General features: G+C 36.5%; 1 protein-coding gene across 1 annotated transcript in view; it reads left to right on the forward strand.

The window, feature by feature from the left end:
- Positions 1–20,181, forward strand: part of LOC138715800 (G-protein coupled receptor Mth2-like) — a 90,385-nt gene that overhangs the window by 55,562 nt on the left and 14,642 nt on the right. The window contains exons 3-4 of the mRNA XM_069848885.1: positions 3,723–3,908; positions 17,663–17,741. Of these exons, the coding sequence (XP_069704986.1) occupies positions 3,723–3,908; positions 17,663–17,741 (265 nt within the window). The remainder of the gene's footprint in view (positions 1–3,722; positions 3,909–17,662; positions 17,742–20,181) is intronic.

Below are 20,181 nucleotides of genomic sequence, written 5' to 3' on the forward strand. Positions count from 1 at the left end.
TAATTACACACTTGAATTATTTTGCCTGTGAATTTCACATCTCACTTATTTTGTTTGTCAATTTTTTTTCTACTTCTAAATTTTAGTCAAATACTTCTTCCTTCTTTGCCAAGCTTTCAGAACGGCCCCGAGGTTCACTCACCCTCCTATAAAATTGAGTACCGGGTCTTTCCCGGGGGTAAAAGGCGGTCAGAGTGTGGTGCCGACCACACCGCCTCATTGTAGTGCCGAGGTCATGGAAAGCATGGGGCTCTACCTCCATGCCCCCCAAGTGCCTTCAGGCATGTTACGGGGATACCTTTACCTTTTACCTTTTTACCTTCTTCCTTCTACATTCCTATCGTAACTTTTCTTGATACCTAATTTCCTACTGGATTTTTTTCTCTTGAATTTCATACACCTACATCTGTTTTGCTTGTGAATTTTATACCGATACTTACCGGTACTTTTGCTTCTGGCTGCCACTTCAGTTTGGTTCGCCCCATCTCGTCCCGTATTCTTTTCATTTCTAACTCTATTCTTGACGTTCTGTTTGCCTGTCTGCAAAAATACATTTCATTTGCCACAAGTTCTTTTTTCCTCGTGTATTTTTGCTAAATATCAGATCGGTAAATATCAGATCGGTATATATATATATATATATTAACAATTCCATTGTAAATAAACTATTTTTTTTCTTTTTTTAATGATGTCCGTATTCCATAAACAATAATTGAAGAAATAATAAAGACATAAAAGCTAATTTGGTCATATTGAAAGAATGCCTAGATACTACAAAACTTAGTCACACCAGTACATTTTTTTACTTCTGGATGTCATACTAGTTAATGTTAATGTCTTAGTTAATGTTTTTTTAAGTATTGCTAGAAGTATTGATTTGTGTTTTATTTTCTTTTTCTTTTTTAATCTAGATTAAAATTCCAAGTTTCTTGTTTATGTTAGTTAATTAGTTAGGATAGAATTAATTATGATACTTAATCACTCATTTAAAGTTTGTGTGACTGCAACCTGTGTATATTTTTGTGTGGCTTTACTTTGTTTATAGTGTATTTTTTTTCTGTTTATTTCTATTATTGTATTTGTATTCCTGGTGTTGTGGAAGAGAAGGCCTGATGGCCTTAACTACACCAGACTAAATAAATAAATAAATAAATACTAGTAAATTTTTTGCTTCTGTCTGAATGTACATCAGTAGACTATATTTTGGTTCTGAATGTCCTTCCAGTACATTTTTTGCTTCTGAATTTTATAACACCACTACATGTTTTCCTTCTGAATGTCATACTAGTAAATTTTTGCTTCTATATGTCATATCAGTACTAGTTTTTCACTGATGTTTCGATGTTCTTTGCATCATCCTCTGAATCCTAGTCCTAACAAGGATTCAGAGGATGATGCAAACAACGTCGAAACTAGTTTGGACTGGGATTCAGAGAATGATGCAAACAACGTCGAAACTAGTTTGGACTGGGATTCAGAGGATGATGCAAACAACGTCGAAACTAGTTTGGACTGGGATTCAGAGGATGATGCAAACAACGTCGAAACTAGTTTGGACTGGGATTCAGAGGATGATGCAAACAACGTCGAAACTAGTTTGGACTGGGATTCAGAGGATGATGCAAACAACGTCGAAACTAGTTTGGACTGGGATTCAGAGGATGATGCAAACAACGTCGAAAGTAGTTTGGACTGGGATTCAGAGGATGATGCAAACAACGTCGAAACTAGTTTGGACTGGGATTCAGAGGATGATGCAAACAACGTCGAAACTAGTTTGGACTAGGATTCAGAGGATGATGCAAACAACGTCGAAACTAGTTTGGACTGGGATTCAGAGGATGATGCAAACAACGTCGAAACTAGTTTGAACTGGGATTCAGAGGATGATGCAAACAACGTCGAAACTAGTTTGGACTGGGATTCAGAGGATGATGCAAACAACGTCGAAACTAGTTTGGACTGGGATTCAGAGGATGATGCAAACAACGTCGAAACTAGTTTGGACCGGGATTCAGAGGATGATGCAAACAACGTCGAAACTAGTTTGGACTAGGATTCAGAGGATGATGCAAACAACATCGAAACTAGTTTGGACTGGGATTCAGAGGATGATGCAAACAACATCGAAACTAGTTTGGACTGGGATTCAGAGGATGATGCAAACAACGTCGAAACTAGTTTGGACTGGGATTCAGAGGATGATGCAAACAACGTCGAAAGTAGTTTGGACTGGGATTCAGAGGATGATGCAAACAACGTCGAAACTAGTTTGGACTGGGATTCAGAGGATGATGCAAACAACGTCGAAACTAGTTTGGACTGGGATTCAGAGGATGATGCAAACAACATCGAAACTAGTTTGGACTGGGATTCAGAGGATGATGCAAACAACGTCGAAACTAGTTTGGACTGGGATTCAGAGGATGATGCAAACAACGTCGAAACTAGTTTGGACTAGGATTCAGAGGATGATGCAAACAACATCGAAACTAGTTTGGACTGGGATTCAGAGGATGATGCAAACAACGTCGAAACTAGTTTGGACTGGGATTCAGAGGATGATGCAAACAACGTCGAAACTAGTTTGGACTGGGATTCAGAGGATGATGCAAACAACATCGAAACTAGTTTGGACTGGGATTTAGAGGATGATGCAAACAACATCAAAACTAGTTTGGACTGGGATTCAGAGCATGATGCAAACAACATCGAAACTAGTTTGGACTGGGATTCAGAGGATGATGCAAACAACATCGAAACTAGTTTGGACTGGGATTCAGAGGATGATGCAAACAACATCGAAACTAGTTTGGACTGGGATTCAGAGGATGATGCAAACAACATCGAAACTAGTTTGGACTGGGATTCAGAAGATGATGCAAACAACATCGAAACTAGTTTGGACTGAGATTCAGAGGATGATGCAAACAACATCGAAACTAGTTTGGACTGGGATTCAGAGGATGATGCAAACAACATCGAAACTAGTTTGGACTAGGATTCAGAGGATGAAGCAAACAACATGGAAACTAGTTTGGACTAGGATTCAGAGGATGATGCAAACAACATCGAAACTAGTTTGGACTAGGATTCAGAGGATGATGCAAACAACATGGAAACTAGTTTGGAATAGGATTCAGAGGATGATGCAAACAACATGGAAACTAGTTTGGACTAGGATTCAGAGGATGATGCAAACAACATGGAAACTAGTTTGGACTAGGATTCAGAGGATGATGCAAACAACATCGAAACTAGTTTGGACTGGGATTCAGAGCATGATGCAAACAACATCGAAACTAGTTTGGACTGGGATTCAGAGGATGATGCAAACAACATCGAAACTAGTCAATCAGGCAATATAACACCAAGCATTTATAATGTTAACACAGTGCAGTCGTAATTTATTGAATATCTTAACAGTACATCAGTGGTTATATAAGTGTTAAAAGAGTGTATTCAAGAATGAAGAATCAATACTAATTTTTCATTGAACTGTAGAGGGTATTCTGAGGAGACAAAATGAAGAAATGACGTTAATGGACCGAAGATAAATGAGAATAGCAGGGGAAGCAGAAGTACTCCGAAAATACTTGCTCCAAGTACTGCGAAAATACTTGCTCCACACTCATCACAGATAAGAATCCAAGGGTCGATGATGATGATGTATTTAGGAACAACTTGAAGTTCTAAGTAAATAACGTTATGTGATGTTTCAGGGCTCCTGATCTCCGTGCCGTTCCTGATCGTCACCATGCTGGTGTACTGCCTGATTCCCGAGCTGAGGGACTTGCACGGCAAGGCGCTGTCCTGCCACGTGATGTGTCTGGCCGTGGCGTACGTGTTCCTGGCCACGGTGCAGCTGGTGGGCGACACCCTGCAGCAGGACCTGTGCGTCAGCGTCGGTGAGTAGTCTGACAATCAGCAGTCCTTGGTACATGTCACTACACTAGTCACGTGGACACAGCCACTCTCTCGAGTGAGGGTACTTGAAGTATGATTTTACATTGTGTGACGCTGCCGAAGTAGTTCAGCAACTCAATGTTAGTAACATCGGAAATGAATTAGATGTTTCCATCACTAGTAGTAAAGTTGCAGAAAATCCTTCTTACCAGTATCAGTTCGCAGCGCCACTGTTAAAATCCTTCTTACCAGTATCAGTTTGCAGCGCCACTGTTAAAATCCTTCTTACCAGTATCAGTTCACAGCGCCACTGTTAAAATCCTTCTTACCAGTATCAGTTTGCAGCGCCACTGTTAAAATCCTTCTTACCAGTATCAGTTTGCAGCGCCACTGTTAAAATCCTTCTTACCAGTATCAGTTCGCAGCGCCACTGTTAAAATCCTTCTTACCAGTATCAGTTCACAGCACCATTATTAAAATCCTTCTTACCAGTATCAGTTCACAGCGCCACTGTTAAAATCCTTCTTACCAGTATCAGTTCACAGCACCACTATTAAAATCCTTCTTACCAGTATCAGTTCACAGCGCCACTGTTAAAATTCATTTCACAGCTGCAGTTATCAGATAGTAGAAATGACAGCTGTTTAGGAAGAAAAGAGCTGTTTTATTTTATTTAGATCCTTTTGTAAAACATCCTAGACTTGAAAATGTTACACTTTCACCTCACTTTGAACATGCTTGCTACTGAATTGTTTAGTGGTAGGTATTTGAAGAGTTTCGCTGCTCTGTCATTGAAATCATATTCTGACACTTCAGACATGATGAATTCAGAGGGTGGTCCGGATATTTCAGATTCATTTTTACCATTTAGTCTTATTTTAAGCTATTTCTAATAAGTTTAACGTGGAAATGGAATTACAATTTATATCAGACTACTAGTTTTCAATAATATAAGTTACTAAGTTATTCATGAACATCGTGCAGTGCTCTAGGAACTGATTTCTGATGTCGTAGTGATGGATAAAATTCATATGAACATGTCATAATTATTAAAAACAATTGACTAAGTTACATATTTCTAAAAATTGAATAGGAAAATGCTGCTGAATCTATTGAAAAGTCGACCTGGTTGGCGAGTTGGTATAGCGCTGGATCTTCTATGCCCAAGGTTGCGGGTTCGATCCCGGGCCAGGTCGATGGCATTTAAGTGTGCCAGTAGATTTACTGGCATGTAAAAGAACTCCTGCGGGACAAAATTCCGGCACATCTGGCGATGCTGATATAACCTCTGCAGTTGCGAGCGTCGTTAAATAAAACATAACATTTAACATTTCTATTGTAAATGTATTAAAATTCATCCACATTATTACTTAATAGAAACATTTGTTATTACTTAGAAAAATTTGTATGAAAGCTGGTTTTCAAACAGCAATGGTTGTAGTTGCCCGAGAGAGAACTAGAGAACTATGTGTGTCAATATAGTGCATATAGGCCTATTAATAATTAATCAAACAAAACTGTCAACAATGGATCCAATTCGCAGTTCGTTGTCAATTTTTATGGAATACTAGGCCTATATAGTAAGCTATATAAGTTACCCTATTTATAATACTGTACAGTGCAATTCAAAATGCTGAAATCAGATTCTCGAGAGTCTGTGTTACGGAAGCAACAACTGTGATTATTCCCAAAAGTGTTCAAAATCGAACACATGTATATATGAACTTTTTTCTTCACAGTGATATCAGGAACGAGTTTCTATAATATTGCACAATCTTCTTGAATCACCCTGTACGTAGATCTACCTAAACAATAGTGGCTGCCTCCCACTTTCTACTGCAAGGAGTGTGTTAACCTGGACTGTGTAACTTACAACTAACACTTGGAATACCGTATGGTTAGCAATAATGCAGTGCTACTGTTTAACAACGATTTCCACTGCAAGAGGTTATTCAGCGTCCAAGTTCAATATAGGCGACGAACATTGCATCGGATTTCTTTTTCGTGCCATAAATCAACGACACAGAACCCACAGCTTTACTTCCCTCTAAGAATTTTATTGCCCTTTAAAATACATCAGCCTCGGCTGGGTTTGGATCCGCGCAGCTCGATTTTAACAGTTAGGATGATGACGACTAAACCACAGTGTTGTAATTATTGTGTGTAATCAAGTTATCCCTGTCTTTGCCCGCTTGCAGTGTAAATAAATACATACATACAACAACAACAACAACAACAACAACAACAATAATAATAATAATAATAATAATAATAATAATAATAATAATAATAATAATAATAATAATGTCTAAACGGAAGTGTGAAGTTTTACTGTACAAGTAATTAAATTTCTGTTTATTTTTATGACCCAGTCGTCATCTCATTGTTTCCTTCCCCCCTCCCCAGAAAATAATCTGACTGTTACAATACCGACTATGGGTGTAGTCTTCAGACTTAACCAAAAAATAATCCGTTAACAAGGTACGTTAAAATTTAATACAAGAAAGTTCTTATCATACATATTCCGAAGTGATACAGTGTTAAAAGTTGTGTAATCAAGATGTATGTAAATATAATGTAGAATAACACGTTAACTTTGAACACTGACATTGTTAGTACCTTCTGTACAATGTTTTAAACATTATTTTAATATATTAAGCCCTCATCTTTTCCATATAATTCGTACGGTAATGAAACTGCATTAGGACACTGCCTTCTTAATTCAGTGCTGCACCGTACATATTCCGAAATTATATTCACATTATTTCACTTCCAAAGCATTTTAAGATTTCATAACCCCAATTGCTGATGAGGTATCCATAATTAATTGATGAACTAGTGGACTTACTCGTGTTAAATATGTAATATTCGTCCGGCTTACAGCTGTTTCAGTGCATCACGCAACATCATGAGACCCTACTAGCTAGTAGGCTCTGATGATGGTGCGTGATGCACTGAAACAGCTGTAAGCCGGACGAATATTACATATTTAACACGAGTAAGTCCACTAGTTCATCAATTAATTATATTCAAGTGTTAAAAGTGGTGTACACAAGATTCAAAATGGAGGTATCCATGTTTGTTTAGTGAACAAGTCATCATTGAAGCAAGCATTTTCGTTTACTAGCTACTACGGACTTGATTGCTATGCACTATGTAGCTTTGGATCATAACTTCTGACGTCACATCCGCTATTTAGTCAACAATCTAGTTCACTTCAGCTGAAAATGTAGCTTTGAGACACGGCCTTAATATGGTATCCGTACCATTAAATCTTTAAAAATCTATCTTTCTGCAACTCCCTGTTCCTGCAAGTGATAAGGGCTAGTTGGCATCGTAAATGATTTTTTCATTGACAAAACCTTCAGATTACATTAGGTTGTGTTTGGTTACATGAGATTAGGTTACTGTAGAATTTCAGTCCATGCATAGCAATCGGCCATATTGTGTATATGTGACCACCAGTATTGTCATACTCAAATTTTATATTTAGAATATTCTACGTCACTCATTATTTCTTAACTTATTGATGTAGTTAATAGCATTTTTTTTCCCTGTATATAATGAGTGAGTTTTGAGTCTTGTGATTTCACCGTTTGCAGGCAGGTTCATCGGTGAGTTGTCACGAGTTGGAGGAGGCGACTTCTGCATGGGCTCATTGTAGCTACAAGCTGAAGAACGAAATTGCTAGCCTCTAATGCCACGCTACTTAAAATAACCGCCGAACTAAACAAGCGTGCATTTAGCATGTAAGATACTAACTTGAAGCAAGAGGCGAACCAAACTGTAAGTGACTGTAACGTAGAAGTAGGAGCTGCCCGTAGCACACACTAACATAGCCTGCAACTAACTTTGCATATAACATCTAGCTTACCACGGCCGTTTTACATAAGGCTGAATTCTTTTCATTTTAGTTTTCCCTGTTTATCCTATCCTGTATCCTTTATCTTTTATCTTCTAATTTATATTGTCTATTATTATTTAGCCCATCAGTATCCTTTGTCTATAATTGTATCTATCTCTATCTCTATATCACTATATATCTCTATCTGTGTTTGTCTCTTCATCTATCTACATATTCTATGTGCACGGTATAAACGATATAAACTTCCAAAATTATATAGACAGTACATATCATTCTACTGAACAAAATATCCAGAGAAATTTAATTATTTCTTATAATTTTATTTCTAATTTGTAAAATAGCATGTTTTTAAGATTGTATATTTTCATTTATTGGTCTGGCCCAATATTTTGGGTTTGCCCTGTGACACAGAATAGCTCACAATAAAATTTAAAATGAAAAATTGTATAAACAGGTTTCAGGCAAAATTGATTAAGACATAAGAAAAAAAAATAGAACCATATATAATTTAAATTGAATGTACACCATAAAGATGCTGACGAAATATCGCTACAGAAAATTTTATAATGGTGGTGACGATGGCATCTTGAAGATCTCTCGTCAGCTTGTATTTTTCCCTCCACTTTACAAAGGCTTTCGGAATGGTGCCTCTCGCTCCGAAGAAGAGACCGGCAACTGTGATTTTTTTTATGTTGTATTTCGCTGATAGGTACTGAATCGTGGGCTCTTAGATTTTCTTTTTCTCTTCGATCACTTCAGATGGTTGAGTGGCTGAGATTTCAAATCTGATTGTAGGATCAATTATTTCGGCTGTCTATTTATTTCTATTTATTATTTATGTACATTTCAACTAAACGTGAATGCCACTGTCAATGACCTTGAACCCAACACATGTCAGTATACAACACATAGCAGAGTAACAATTGACTGCTTCAGTGTACCTACGGAGCAAAGTAAAGAATGACTGTCTATTCTCTTTTAAGAAAAGTTAAACTCACAAAACACTTTTTTTTCTGGAAAACGTTGACATTTACAGAAAAACATTATTTGACCTCTTTCTTTAGTTGTTTATACTCTGCCACCAGTATTTTTTTTTTCTTTTTGACAGTTTAATCATTTACAGTCTGTTATGATATATATATATATATATATATATATATATATATATATATATATATATTTGTTTCTCTCTTTCTCCTGGCTGTCTATATCTGTTTTCTATATTTATATCTATATGTCTGCCTGTCCATGTATCTAATCAAATCTGTCGACATATATCTCTCTATTTCAGTCTATCAATCTATATACCCTACCAACTCACCTACCTACTCTACCAGGGGCGGATGCAGGATTTTTTTCGGGGAGGGATTTGAGGATATAGTAAAAATGAAGTAATGAGAAATAAGTTTATATACTCACAATTTGTTTCCAAGTCACAAACATTTACAAGTTGGCCTGAGTAGCGTAGTCGGTATAGCCTTCTGTGCTCAAAGTTGCGGGTTCTACCCCAACCCAGCTCGATGGCATTTAAGTGTGTTTAAATGCGACAGGCCTCATATCAGTCGATTTACTGGCATGTAAAAGAAGTTCAGAGGGAAAAAATTCTGATACACCGGCGACGCTGATATAACCTCGGTAATTGCGAGCGTTGTTAAATAAACCGTAATTTTTTAATTTTAACATTTACAATGACTGCAATACAAAAACAATGACAGAATGACATTTACAGAAGAAGGCGACGAGGCTTCTTAGGCATTTCATCCAGTACTTCATGAGCTTTTACTTCTACATTTTTATGTATATACATCAAGGCCAGTCCATTTAATCTGTCTGCTCCCATCGTGCTCCTTAAGTAAGTCTTCAAATACCGCAATGTTGAGAGCGACCGTTCTGGTGTTGCTGTAGTTACAGGCAATGTGCAGAAAAGTTTCAGTGCCTTGCGAGTGCAGGGAAAAATAATCTCATTGCACCTGTTCAAAGATGATATAAAGTCAGAGGTATTAGGTGAAGATTTTTCTGATCAAGGAAATTTCTTCTCCACATCTTCAATTCATTGAAGAAAGACTCTGGTGATGCATCAACATCATTGGGCCACTGATCACTATAGCCTCAACAGCAGTTTCTAAATCTTCATCTGATGCTCGCACTATGTTTTTAGGCAGCAAAGTTTGCATGGACTTTAGGATTCCCTTATGATTTAAAAACCTGTTCTTGAGCTAACTAATGAAATAATCTAAGAAGAGAAGGAAAATTAAAAGCCTAAAATACTCTTCATGACTCTCTGTCTTGAAGTAAGAACGCTGTGTTTGTCTTCCTGCAGTTCTTGGAATTTAACATTTTAGCAAAGAGAATTTACGTGGAAAACTCTCTAATTCCCATGCACATTCACGAATTAAAATTAATATTATTTTCGTTTCTTGTTTCGTATTTTTCTCAAAATTTCGGGAGGGGATATATCCCCTTAATCCCCCTGTGTGTGTCTAGCCTCATGACAGCCAGTTGCGATACTTCCTGGACAGATGGCAGCTCTTCTATGGAAGACAAGTCTTATGGAATTATGTGATAATGTGGTTCGGGAAGGTCGTAATTTATTGAAGAGCTCTCTTCTAAAACTCATTAATTTATTCGTGGTATTCTGCCCAGAGGCAGATCTTGCACTGCAAACCCAGCATTCTCCAATCTCACCTCTTTTCTGCCTTCCTCTTAGTCTCCTCATATGATCCATATATCCTAATGTTGTCTATCATCTGATATCTTCTTCTGCCCCGAACTCTTCTCCTGTTCACCATTCCTTTCAGTGCATCTTTCAGTAGGCAGTTTCTTCTCAGCCAGTGACCCGACCAATTCCTTTTTCTCTTCCTGACCAGTTTCAGCATCATTCTTTCTTCACCCACTCTTTCCAACACAGCTTTGTTTCTTATTCTGTCTGTCCATTTCACACGCTCCATTATTCTTTATATCCATATTTCAAATGCTTCTAATCGTTTCTCTTCACTTCGTCGTAATGTCCATGTTTCTGTCCCATACAATGCCACACTCCATATAAAGCACTTTCATGTTACTACTTATAGTACACCCCAAATATCTTAAGCTATGCACCTGTTTCATTGCCTTATTTCGAATTTCTCAAGTTTATCTTCTTCAGTTCTCTTCCGATAACCTCCAAAACTCACTAGGTCAAAAACCTATTTTTGTTTTTAGAGAAACTTTTTTTATCCTCAACCTAATTAATTCACACAATTTTGTTTATTATCATATGCGTTTAATATTTTTAAACTAATATAAACACTAAAATTGGGCGGCCGGGTAGCTCAGTTGATAGAGCAACTGTCTATGGACTGGAAGGTCCGGGGTTCGATCCCAAGTGGTGACAAGATTTTTTCTCGTTGCCAAACTTTCAGAACGGCCCCGAGGTTCACTCAACCTCCTATAAAATTGAGTACCGGGTCTTTCCCGGGGGTAAAAGGTGGTCAGAGCGTGGTGCCAACCACACCACCTCATTCTAGTGCCGAGGTCATGGAAAGCATGGGGCTCTACCTCCATGCCCCCCAAGTGCCTCCATGGCATGTTACGGGGATACCTTTTACCTATAAACACTAAAATTAACTAATAAAATCCTCTTTCTAGGTTATTATTGTTTTTATGAACTTTTTTTCATAACTAAGTAATTTGATACAGTTGTATGAACACTTTTTAATAATTGAATAAAATTAATAAAATGGGTTAAAAACCATACATGTTTCGGAGGAATGCTCCTCCATCTTCAGTGGTAGTACCACGACGCTGGTGTGGATGTACGACCGCGTAGCGTAGCTTAAGGAAGACTGCGGCCGTACATCCACACCAGCGTCGTGGTACTACCACTGAAGATGGAGGAGCATTCCTCCGAAACATGTATGGTTTTTAACCCATTTTATTAATTTTATTCAATTATTAAAAAGTGTTCATACAACTGTATCAAATTACTTTTATTGTATATAACTATTCTACTCATGAACACTATTGCATCTGACCTAACTTATGTAATTTAAACTTGACCACTTGACTGAGATCAATTTTGGAAAATTACCTCGGACTTTTGAAGAAAATATTTCAGACACAGATAGCTCTCAGTCTAGCGATCATCTGTGCAGACAAGGTACATGTCACTGCCTGAGCTGTTAGTAGGGGGCACTGTGGTGGCTACACTAAAACGGAGTCCCGTTTATCACACCGTTCCCTTGGATCCATGCCGGTATCCTCCATGATAATACCGTTGGCATAGAATATGTCTGTGTCTTTTCTGTACCTATATTTCCTATTGCACTTCAGGCTAACCACATGCCATTGCGTGGAATCGGCTCCAAGCCTCTTGAGTCAATGCTAGATATTCACTCCTAGTTGGCATGGTACAAGAGAGATGAATCTCCAGTTTTTTATCGGCGCTCTGAGAACCTTTTTAGCGATATAAAACTATGAAGTGTGGCTGGTGTATTGCAGATTTGAGTGAACTTTGTAAGATGACTAACACTTATTTTTGTGTATTAAATCAGCATGATTCACTTTATTACTTTATTTCCGTGTCTAGATTAGTAATTAATTGTTTTTGATGACGAAATAGTCTTGCATAAGAACGACCTGGCCCAGACAGCTCTACATTGAGCCCACTGTATAATTCCCATTTCACAAACATTCCACATTGATAAAAATTAAAAAAGCTACTGAACTAGATTGTTCTCGGAACACATCCACAATCTCGTCGTTATGGCGACAACGTCGTTGAGTTGGATGACGTCAGTTTTAATTACCAAATATCATTTGTCGTCTTATCTTGTAAAAATGAACAGAAGAATTTCTACGTAACTGTTCTTAGAAATGAAATAAATTGTTCATTAATTGTAGGTCAGAACATAACTGAATGCCAGAACCTTGTTCCAATTTTATAATGACATGTCGACCTCATTAGGGGTTGTACCCCAAGCTGACAGCACACTTCTTTACGTGCCATTCCCGATATAAAATGACCCCCCCCCCCTCCTCCCGCATAACATATTTGTGTTAGAAGATAAATCATCTTCAACTCTGAAACTTTAAAAATGTCGGAATGCATTTTATCTCTTGCTTCAGATAATTTTGTAGACCTACTTTAAACTACCCGTACATTTTTCAGTAAGTTATGTCCATTGGAGGGCTCTCTGTCTGCCATCCTCTTAAATTTAATGGATAAATTACTTCAGCTCGCCTCATGATTCACCATGTGCTCTGTAGTTAATCATACTCGTGCAAAATAGGAGCAAGGAATCAAACAGAATGTTAAAATTGGACATAGTAGTGCCGACCAAGATAGCTATGGATACTGTGTGGGAATTTTAGGACGAATATAGCCGTGAGGATGAAGAAGCTGCGGCAACGAAGATAGTTGTGAGGACCAATATAGCTGTGAGGCGAAGATAGTTGTGAGGATGAATATAGCTGTAAGGCAGTGGCGGCTCCTGCATATTTCTTAAGAGGAGGAAAGAAATTAACAGCGCAAAATGACACCTTCTTAAGAGAAACAAGCTACAAATTAATTGAAAAATGAGTTCTATTCAGTCAATACTTAACATTAACACAATAAAACATGTTATAACAACATTTACACAGATTTTAAAAACAAACGTTTTCGCCAATTTTGATTGGCATCTTCAGGTCGTGTAGGTCGGATGGAACATGTTATAAAAAGTGAACACTTGGTATATGACGTTAAAAACCAAAGTTACAACTGTAATATCACTTAAAAACAGAGAATAGAATATAACAAGTTTTTAAGTGATATTACAGTTGTAACTTTGGTTTTTAACGTCATATACCAAGTGTTCACTTTTATAACATGTTCCATTCGACCTACACGACCTGAAGATGCCAATCAAAATTGGCGAAAACGTTTGTTTTTAAACTCTGTGTAAATGTTGTTATAACATGTTTTATTGTGTTTATGTTAAGTATTGACTGAATAGAACTCATTTTTCAATTAACATTGAACTTAACGGAACCAATATGCCTTTGAAAATAAGCTACAAATTAGCCTACATGCATACATGTAAGACCAGGTAGTGTTGGGGTTGGCCTTCCCTTCTGTATAGCAATAATCTGTTTTTGTAAACTGAGTTTCCTAAATTGTCCAAAATATAATATGTTTTCACTTCCATGCATTGTTGAATAATTGCACAAATTAACAATTACAAGGAAATTCACAACCTCGCAGCATTTTTCACGCACCCTACAGCATCACACGTGTTGGAAGAGACCAGCTACTAACACGTAACCGGAACCGTTTTACGGAAATGGGAATGAGAAATAATCTGTTAGGAAAGCGAGAACACTGCACCCACCCACGTGGTCTGTGTTGCCACATGTACATTTTACAAATTCAGTATCATATGCTTTTGAAGAATATCAGCTCTTGTAAAGTCATACTACCATTATTGTTCAAAGCTGCCGGTGGCCGACTGATTTTTTTATTTTAAAAATAATGTAGTTTGCAGTACCTTCAATTTCAAATTTATTTGTACAAAACTGACAACTTGGCTGTTGTCCTGTCTAGTAGGCGATGAATGGAAGTGAATTTCGGAGACCAAAAAGATCTGCGATACTAACTTAGAACTACTTCCTCTTTGTTTTATATAAATCCAACTTCAACTTTCAGATATCCTCGAAAGTTTCAAACCATGAATATAGCTTATATAAAGTGCAATGAATAATATAGTTTGATCTCCATCTTACGATGTTTGGTGACGTATACACGTCCATTGATGTGACATATTAATCAATTTAAATACTATTATAGTCACAATCATGCCTGGTATGAAAGAATCAGGAGAACAGGAAGTCGTAGGTTCGATTTCCGCTCGAGGTTGTGAAATTTTTCTTTCATACCATGGCATGATTGTGACTATAATAATATTTAAATTCATTAATATAGTTTGATTTGTAATTTTTAAAAAAGTTTATATGGTGTCTTTCATAGCTTTGCGTTAAAACTGTTTTTATTGTGCCGCCTCCTAGATGACGTGTTATAGTCTGGTTGAATGCAGCGTCGTTAGATGGCAGCGGTAGCAAGCTTGCTGCACGACCAGTCCGTTTCTATTTCCCGCCCATGACTGATTCAGAGGAGGATCTCCTCCCTATCCGTTCATTCGCTTGCTTTAAAACTCTGCTTCTTTCTCTGGCCGCTAGTGTGCTGTTGTCTGTGTGTGTTAACTGCAGTAAAGGAGGAATGGATTGGCTTTCCTCCACACAAACAATCTCGCATCCTTCTCACACTTTTCCAGCAGCACATGAGTGCGCGTGGTTTAAAACTCGATCAACCGAGATTTTCTTATAGCTGTGAACTTAAAAATTATCGAATCTTCCTCGAATTTCAAGGCATATATTTCATTTGGTATTTACTTTCAAAAGAAGAAAAATGTGAGGAGGACGTTCCTCCCTTCCCTCCCCCGAGGAACCGCCACTGCTGTAAGGACGAATATAGCTGTGGAAACGAAGATAGTTGTTAGAACAAATATAGCTGTGGCAACAGAGATAGCTGTGAGGATGAATTTAGCTGTGGTAACGAAGACAACTGTGACAATGAAGATAGTTATAGCGATGAGGATAGCTAAGATGGCGAAGTTAACTGTGACAACTATGATGAAGTAATTGTGACGATCAAGAGATATTATGTGATAACGAAAATGTATAATGACACAGATAGCAACTGACGACTGCAACTAGAACTATGGTGGTGGTGGTGGTGGTGGTGGTGGTGGTGGTGGTAGAGATGTGTCAGTAATAATGTTTTATTATTTATACTGGAAGTGGGTGAAATTTGTTACGGTGCAAAATCCAATAATATAGAAACTGTCATAAAATCATTGATAGACAAATGTTGCAGTGCTGGTAATTTCTAATATGTTTACTTATTAGTGGTATAGTTTGCGCTTATTTTGATAACATTATAGGCTACATACATGTACCAGGTACCAGTTCACTGCTAACACTATAGTCCATATCAAATCATGAAGTCTTTTAGCACCTGAACTATGGTTACTGCACTGTTAGGATTCTTTAGTACACTACCGTATTTCAAATGTGAGGCCCAACTCTACCAAAGATGTTTGTCGGAATCTTAGTCTCTGCCTCAAATATTAGACATTTGCAGCTCGTGCGGTTTAACCCTGAAGGAACTCAAGTTATGAAAAATGTAAATGCCAAAAAAAGCATTAGGATTTTAGAATGGCATAATGCATAATCTTACATTGAAATATATATGTCAGTGATGACGTTTTTAGTAATGTTGAAGAAAATAAACCAGGAACATAAATCGACTGCCCAGTTCAAAAGAGAAATGGCTCAAAATTTAAAGTTTTGAGAAATCTGAATAAAGCTTCATGTTGCTGTGAAAAATCCAATTCACACACTCTAATTTGAAACTTATAATATACCTATATATAAAACATCATTAACAGAATTTGGAATAATTTCAACTATCCTTTGATTTTTCACAGCAACATAAAGTAGGGTGACCAGATTTCTAAAATAAAAAACGGAACACTTATTGAAGTTTACATGAATCAACATTTTATCTAAACATTCATTATTATTTGTGTTTATATAATGTCAGTGAGCAATAAGGTCCAGTTTTATTTATTTTAAAGTAATAAATACTACACTGTTTACAATAACTAGGCTGTAGTAATTATGCAAGTAGGAATAGAGTAGCATGGATATTTGGCTTAAGTCAGTATTGACAATTTTTTATATTGCAATTTGTCTGGATTAATTAGGGTTACTTATCTGTTTAAAAATGCTTTAGGTTAATTGGACTTTACATCATATCCATGTCACTGTATTCTGAACTTGTTTCACAACAAAATTTGTTATCTCATATTATCTTTCAACTATTTTAACATTCTTCATGAAGATCAACTGTACAATCAGCATCATATTTCTTTGATGAGTGAATTTGCTCTAGAAGTGTTGGCCTTTCCTTAAAGTCCATGCAAGATTCATTTTTTTAAATTACATTTTGTGATTAACATGGCCTTTATGGTTTTAACTGAAAATTGATTCCTTTCCTCAGACCAAATTGAATTCATTAATGAAAACACTCTTTCTGATGATGCATTGGTACTTGGTATTCCTAACACAAAACTTACAATCTGAATTATGTTTGTAAAACTGATGTATTTGTCTTTCATAATTTGTAATGTTTCAGTCCACCTCTCAGTAATTTTAATATCACACTCCTTCCAATGTTCAATTTTTGCTCCATATATGGTGGTAATTATCAAAACTGTTTTATTGTCGATCTAAGCTCTGAGGTATCGATTATCGAATTAAATTTATTACACTAACATCTGATGGAAACAGTATAGAAGTAATCAATATTTTACGTGATTATTAAATAAAATAAAAGAAGAAGAAATATTTTAACAATAATTTAGGGAAACGGGATGCTATTAAAAAAAAACAGGACATTTGGCATCTCGAGCATAGTTTTCTTGGGACAGGAGACAAGAGGCTGAAAAAAGGGACAATCCCGTTAAAAACGGGATGTCTGTTCACCCTAACATAAGGATTTAAAATGCAGGTTTCTCAAAACTTTAAATTTTTAGTTGTTTCCTTTTTGAACTGGGCCATCAAAATATCATGGAAGCAAGACAGAGAACTGACGTCTAGAGAGTGGGTCACATTTTTATCACTGATGTTTATTTTCACAGACAGGCTAGTAGTGTATTTGCTTCCTCGAAATTCAAGGCTGCCTCTTGTCATAGCTTAACAGTCAATTTGATTTACGAAATTATTAACAAATGAATGTATGATCTGAAGTAAGTCTTTCGCTCAGTGCCAGCGGGTAGCATTGACATATATATCATTGTGTTCTGATTGCAGCCTTCGTGATTCACTTCTCGTTCGTGGCATGCTTCTTCTGGCTGAATGTGCTGTGCTTCGACACGTGGTGGAACGTCAAGTGAGTACACATGTTCATTTCATCTCAACATACAATAATGAGATACGAAGATTTTCTTTCCATTACAGCTGTAAGCTATAGAAATAAGAGTAGCTGAGAATGAACCACATTCACTGATGACCAATTAAGTTATTTAAATTAAATAACAACTTCACTGTGTTAATATTCAAATTATGGTGTTATTTTACCTGTTTGACTAGTTTGGATGTTGTATCCCTCATTCCCTGAAATCTAGTGTGTTCCTGCTTTATATTAATCCATCCATACTTAATTATAGAACTAAAGTATGCCATTTTAAACTTCTGTATATCACCTGTAGAAGATAAGAATCTTTAATATCGTAAAACTTTCATTTATCTATAGCCTAAATATATTTTGAACTACACAGTCAAATGCTTTAACTAAATTACAGAATAACCCTCCAAAATGCAAATTCGAATTTAAAGAATTCAATATTTCATCCAAAAATCTAAAAGCTGCATTCTCTGTTGATATTTTTTTCTAAATCCAAACTGCTCTAAAACTAATACATTGCTGGATTCCACATAATAATGATATAATCTATTATACATAATTTTCTCAATACTTTTGAAAATATTGTTAATAAAGGTATGGTAATAGTAGATTTATCTCCCTTTTGTAGAGGTTTTAGTACTATTCAATATTCGAGTCTTTCTGGGAAAATACCACATTGCTTCGACAAATTACACAAATAGCTTATGCCAGAATGATAAATTATTTCAGAACAGGCTTTAGAACTTTGATGAAAGATGAGTGGAACGGAGAAAAATTCTCTCCGGCACTGGGATTTGAACCTGGGTTTTCAGCTCTACGTGCTGACGCTCTATCCACTAAGCCACACCAGATTCCCATTCCGATGCCGGATTGAATCTTCTCAGTTTAAGTTCCACCTCTTGGGTTCCCTCTAGTGGCCTACCCTCATGCACTGCATCATAGATGTATGACAGTGGCACAATGTCTATACATGTGCAGAGGCGCACTCGTTATGAGTAACTAAATGGCCGGGATCCTACGGAGTAAGCGCCGGTGCCAGAGAGAATTTTTCTCCGTTCCACTCATCTTTCATCATGATGATGCAGAATTTCTGCACGGAAATATCATATGTACTTCGGTACATCGTAATAATATATTTTAGAACTTTATTTGGTATTTCGTCATATAAAGCTGTTTTATCTACTGGTGCAGTAGTAGGAATAAATTTGAGACCTGGAAATTCTGTATTAAATGTTTCTGTTAAATAACTAATGCAGCATCTTCTGCACAATCTTGAATGTTTATGTTTTCAATGATATTTATGTAGAAGTCATTAAAGAAATCTGCAATACTCCTCCAGTTTACAATCATTGATATTAATAAAAGAAATATTTTCATTCTTTAAATAAGGGGCAGTATCATTTTTAATAATATTCCAAGTACAAGTAGTTTTAATTTTATTATCTAAATATTAAATTTTTTACTCAAATGAATTCTTTTTGCCTTTTTTACACCTTTTGATAAAATTTTGCAGTACTTATAGCAAACATATATGAAGATCATTCATTCATTCATTCATTCATTCATTCATTCATTCATTCATTCATTCATTCATTCATTCATTCATTTAGTGTTCGTCCAAGGACAGATCTTTCACTGCAAACCCAGCTTTCTCCAATCTTTCCTATTTTCTACCTTCCTCTTTGTTTCCTCATATGATCCATATATCTTCATGTCGTCTATCATCTGATATCTTTTTCTGCCCCAAACTCTTCTCCCGTTCACCATTCCTTCCAGTGCATCCTTCAGTACGCAGTTTCTTCTCAGCCGGTGACCCAGCCAATTCCTTTTCCTTCTCCTGATCAGAGGATCATTACTGTTCATTAAATATAAATTCCCTTTGGTAATACCTGAGTTTTTAATTCCCTGAGTTATCCATATATTTTTACTTTTGGATTTTTTTTTTCATAACCTTGATTGGACAACACAGTATTCATTAAAATAATTCGTAAACACTGATTAACTTGCAACTTCTTTATTGTCTTAACTTCCAGGAAATTACCTGGCTGACTAGTTTCGAAGTGTTATCCTTCATTGTTCAAAGCCTAGTGAAGATTCCGCGGAGTTTCCTGGCTTCCTGTTGTGATGGGGTGTGTCCATAATTGTGTCGAAAAGGGTTTTATTATCATCTGACATTTTGCCTATATCTTCATATGACAAAAGTGCAAGTTCTGAATGCCATTTATCTATCAGTTTGAACAATTATGAAATTCATCTTCAACTATTAGAATGACTGTAGAATGAAATACCGTACATAGTATATTATGTGCCGACAGTGGGTGCTTGATAAAACATTGCTGTAACAATACGTGACCTCACAGCTGATAAGCTGAGTAACTCATGAGGAATTCCACTTCTCAGATTATCTGTCACATTGTTTTGTATT

Source organism: Periplaneta americana, chromosome 15, assembly GCF_040183065.1.
Source record: "Periplaneta americana isolate PAMFEO1 chromosome 15, P.americana_PAMFEO1_priV1, whole genome shotgun sequence".
Classification (NCBI taxonomy): domain Eukaryota; kingdom Metazoa; phylum Arthropoda; class Insecta; order Blattodea; family Blattidae; genus Periplaneta; species Periplaneta americana.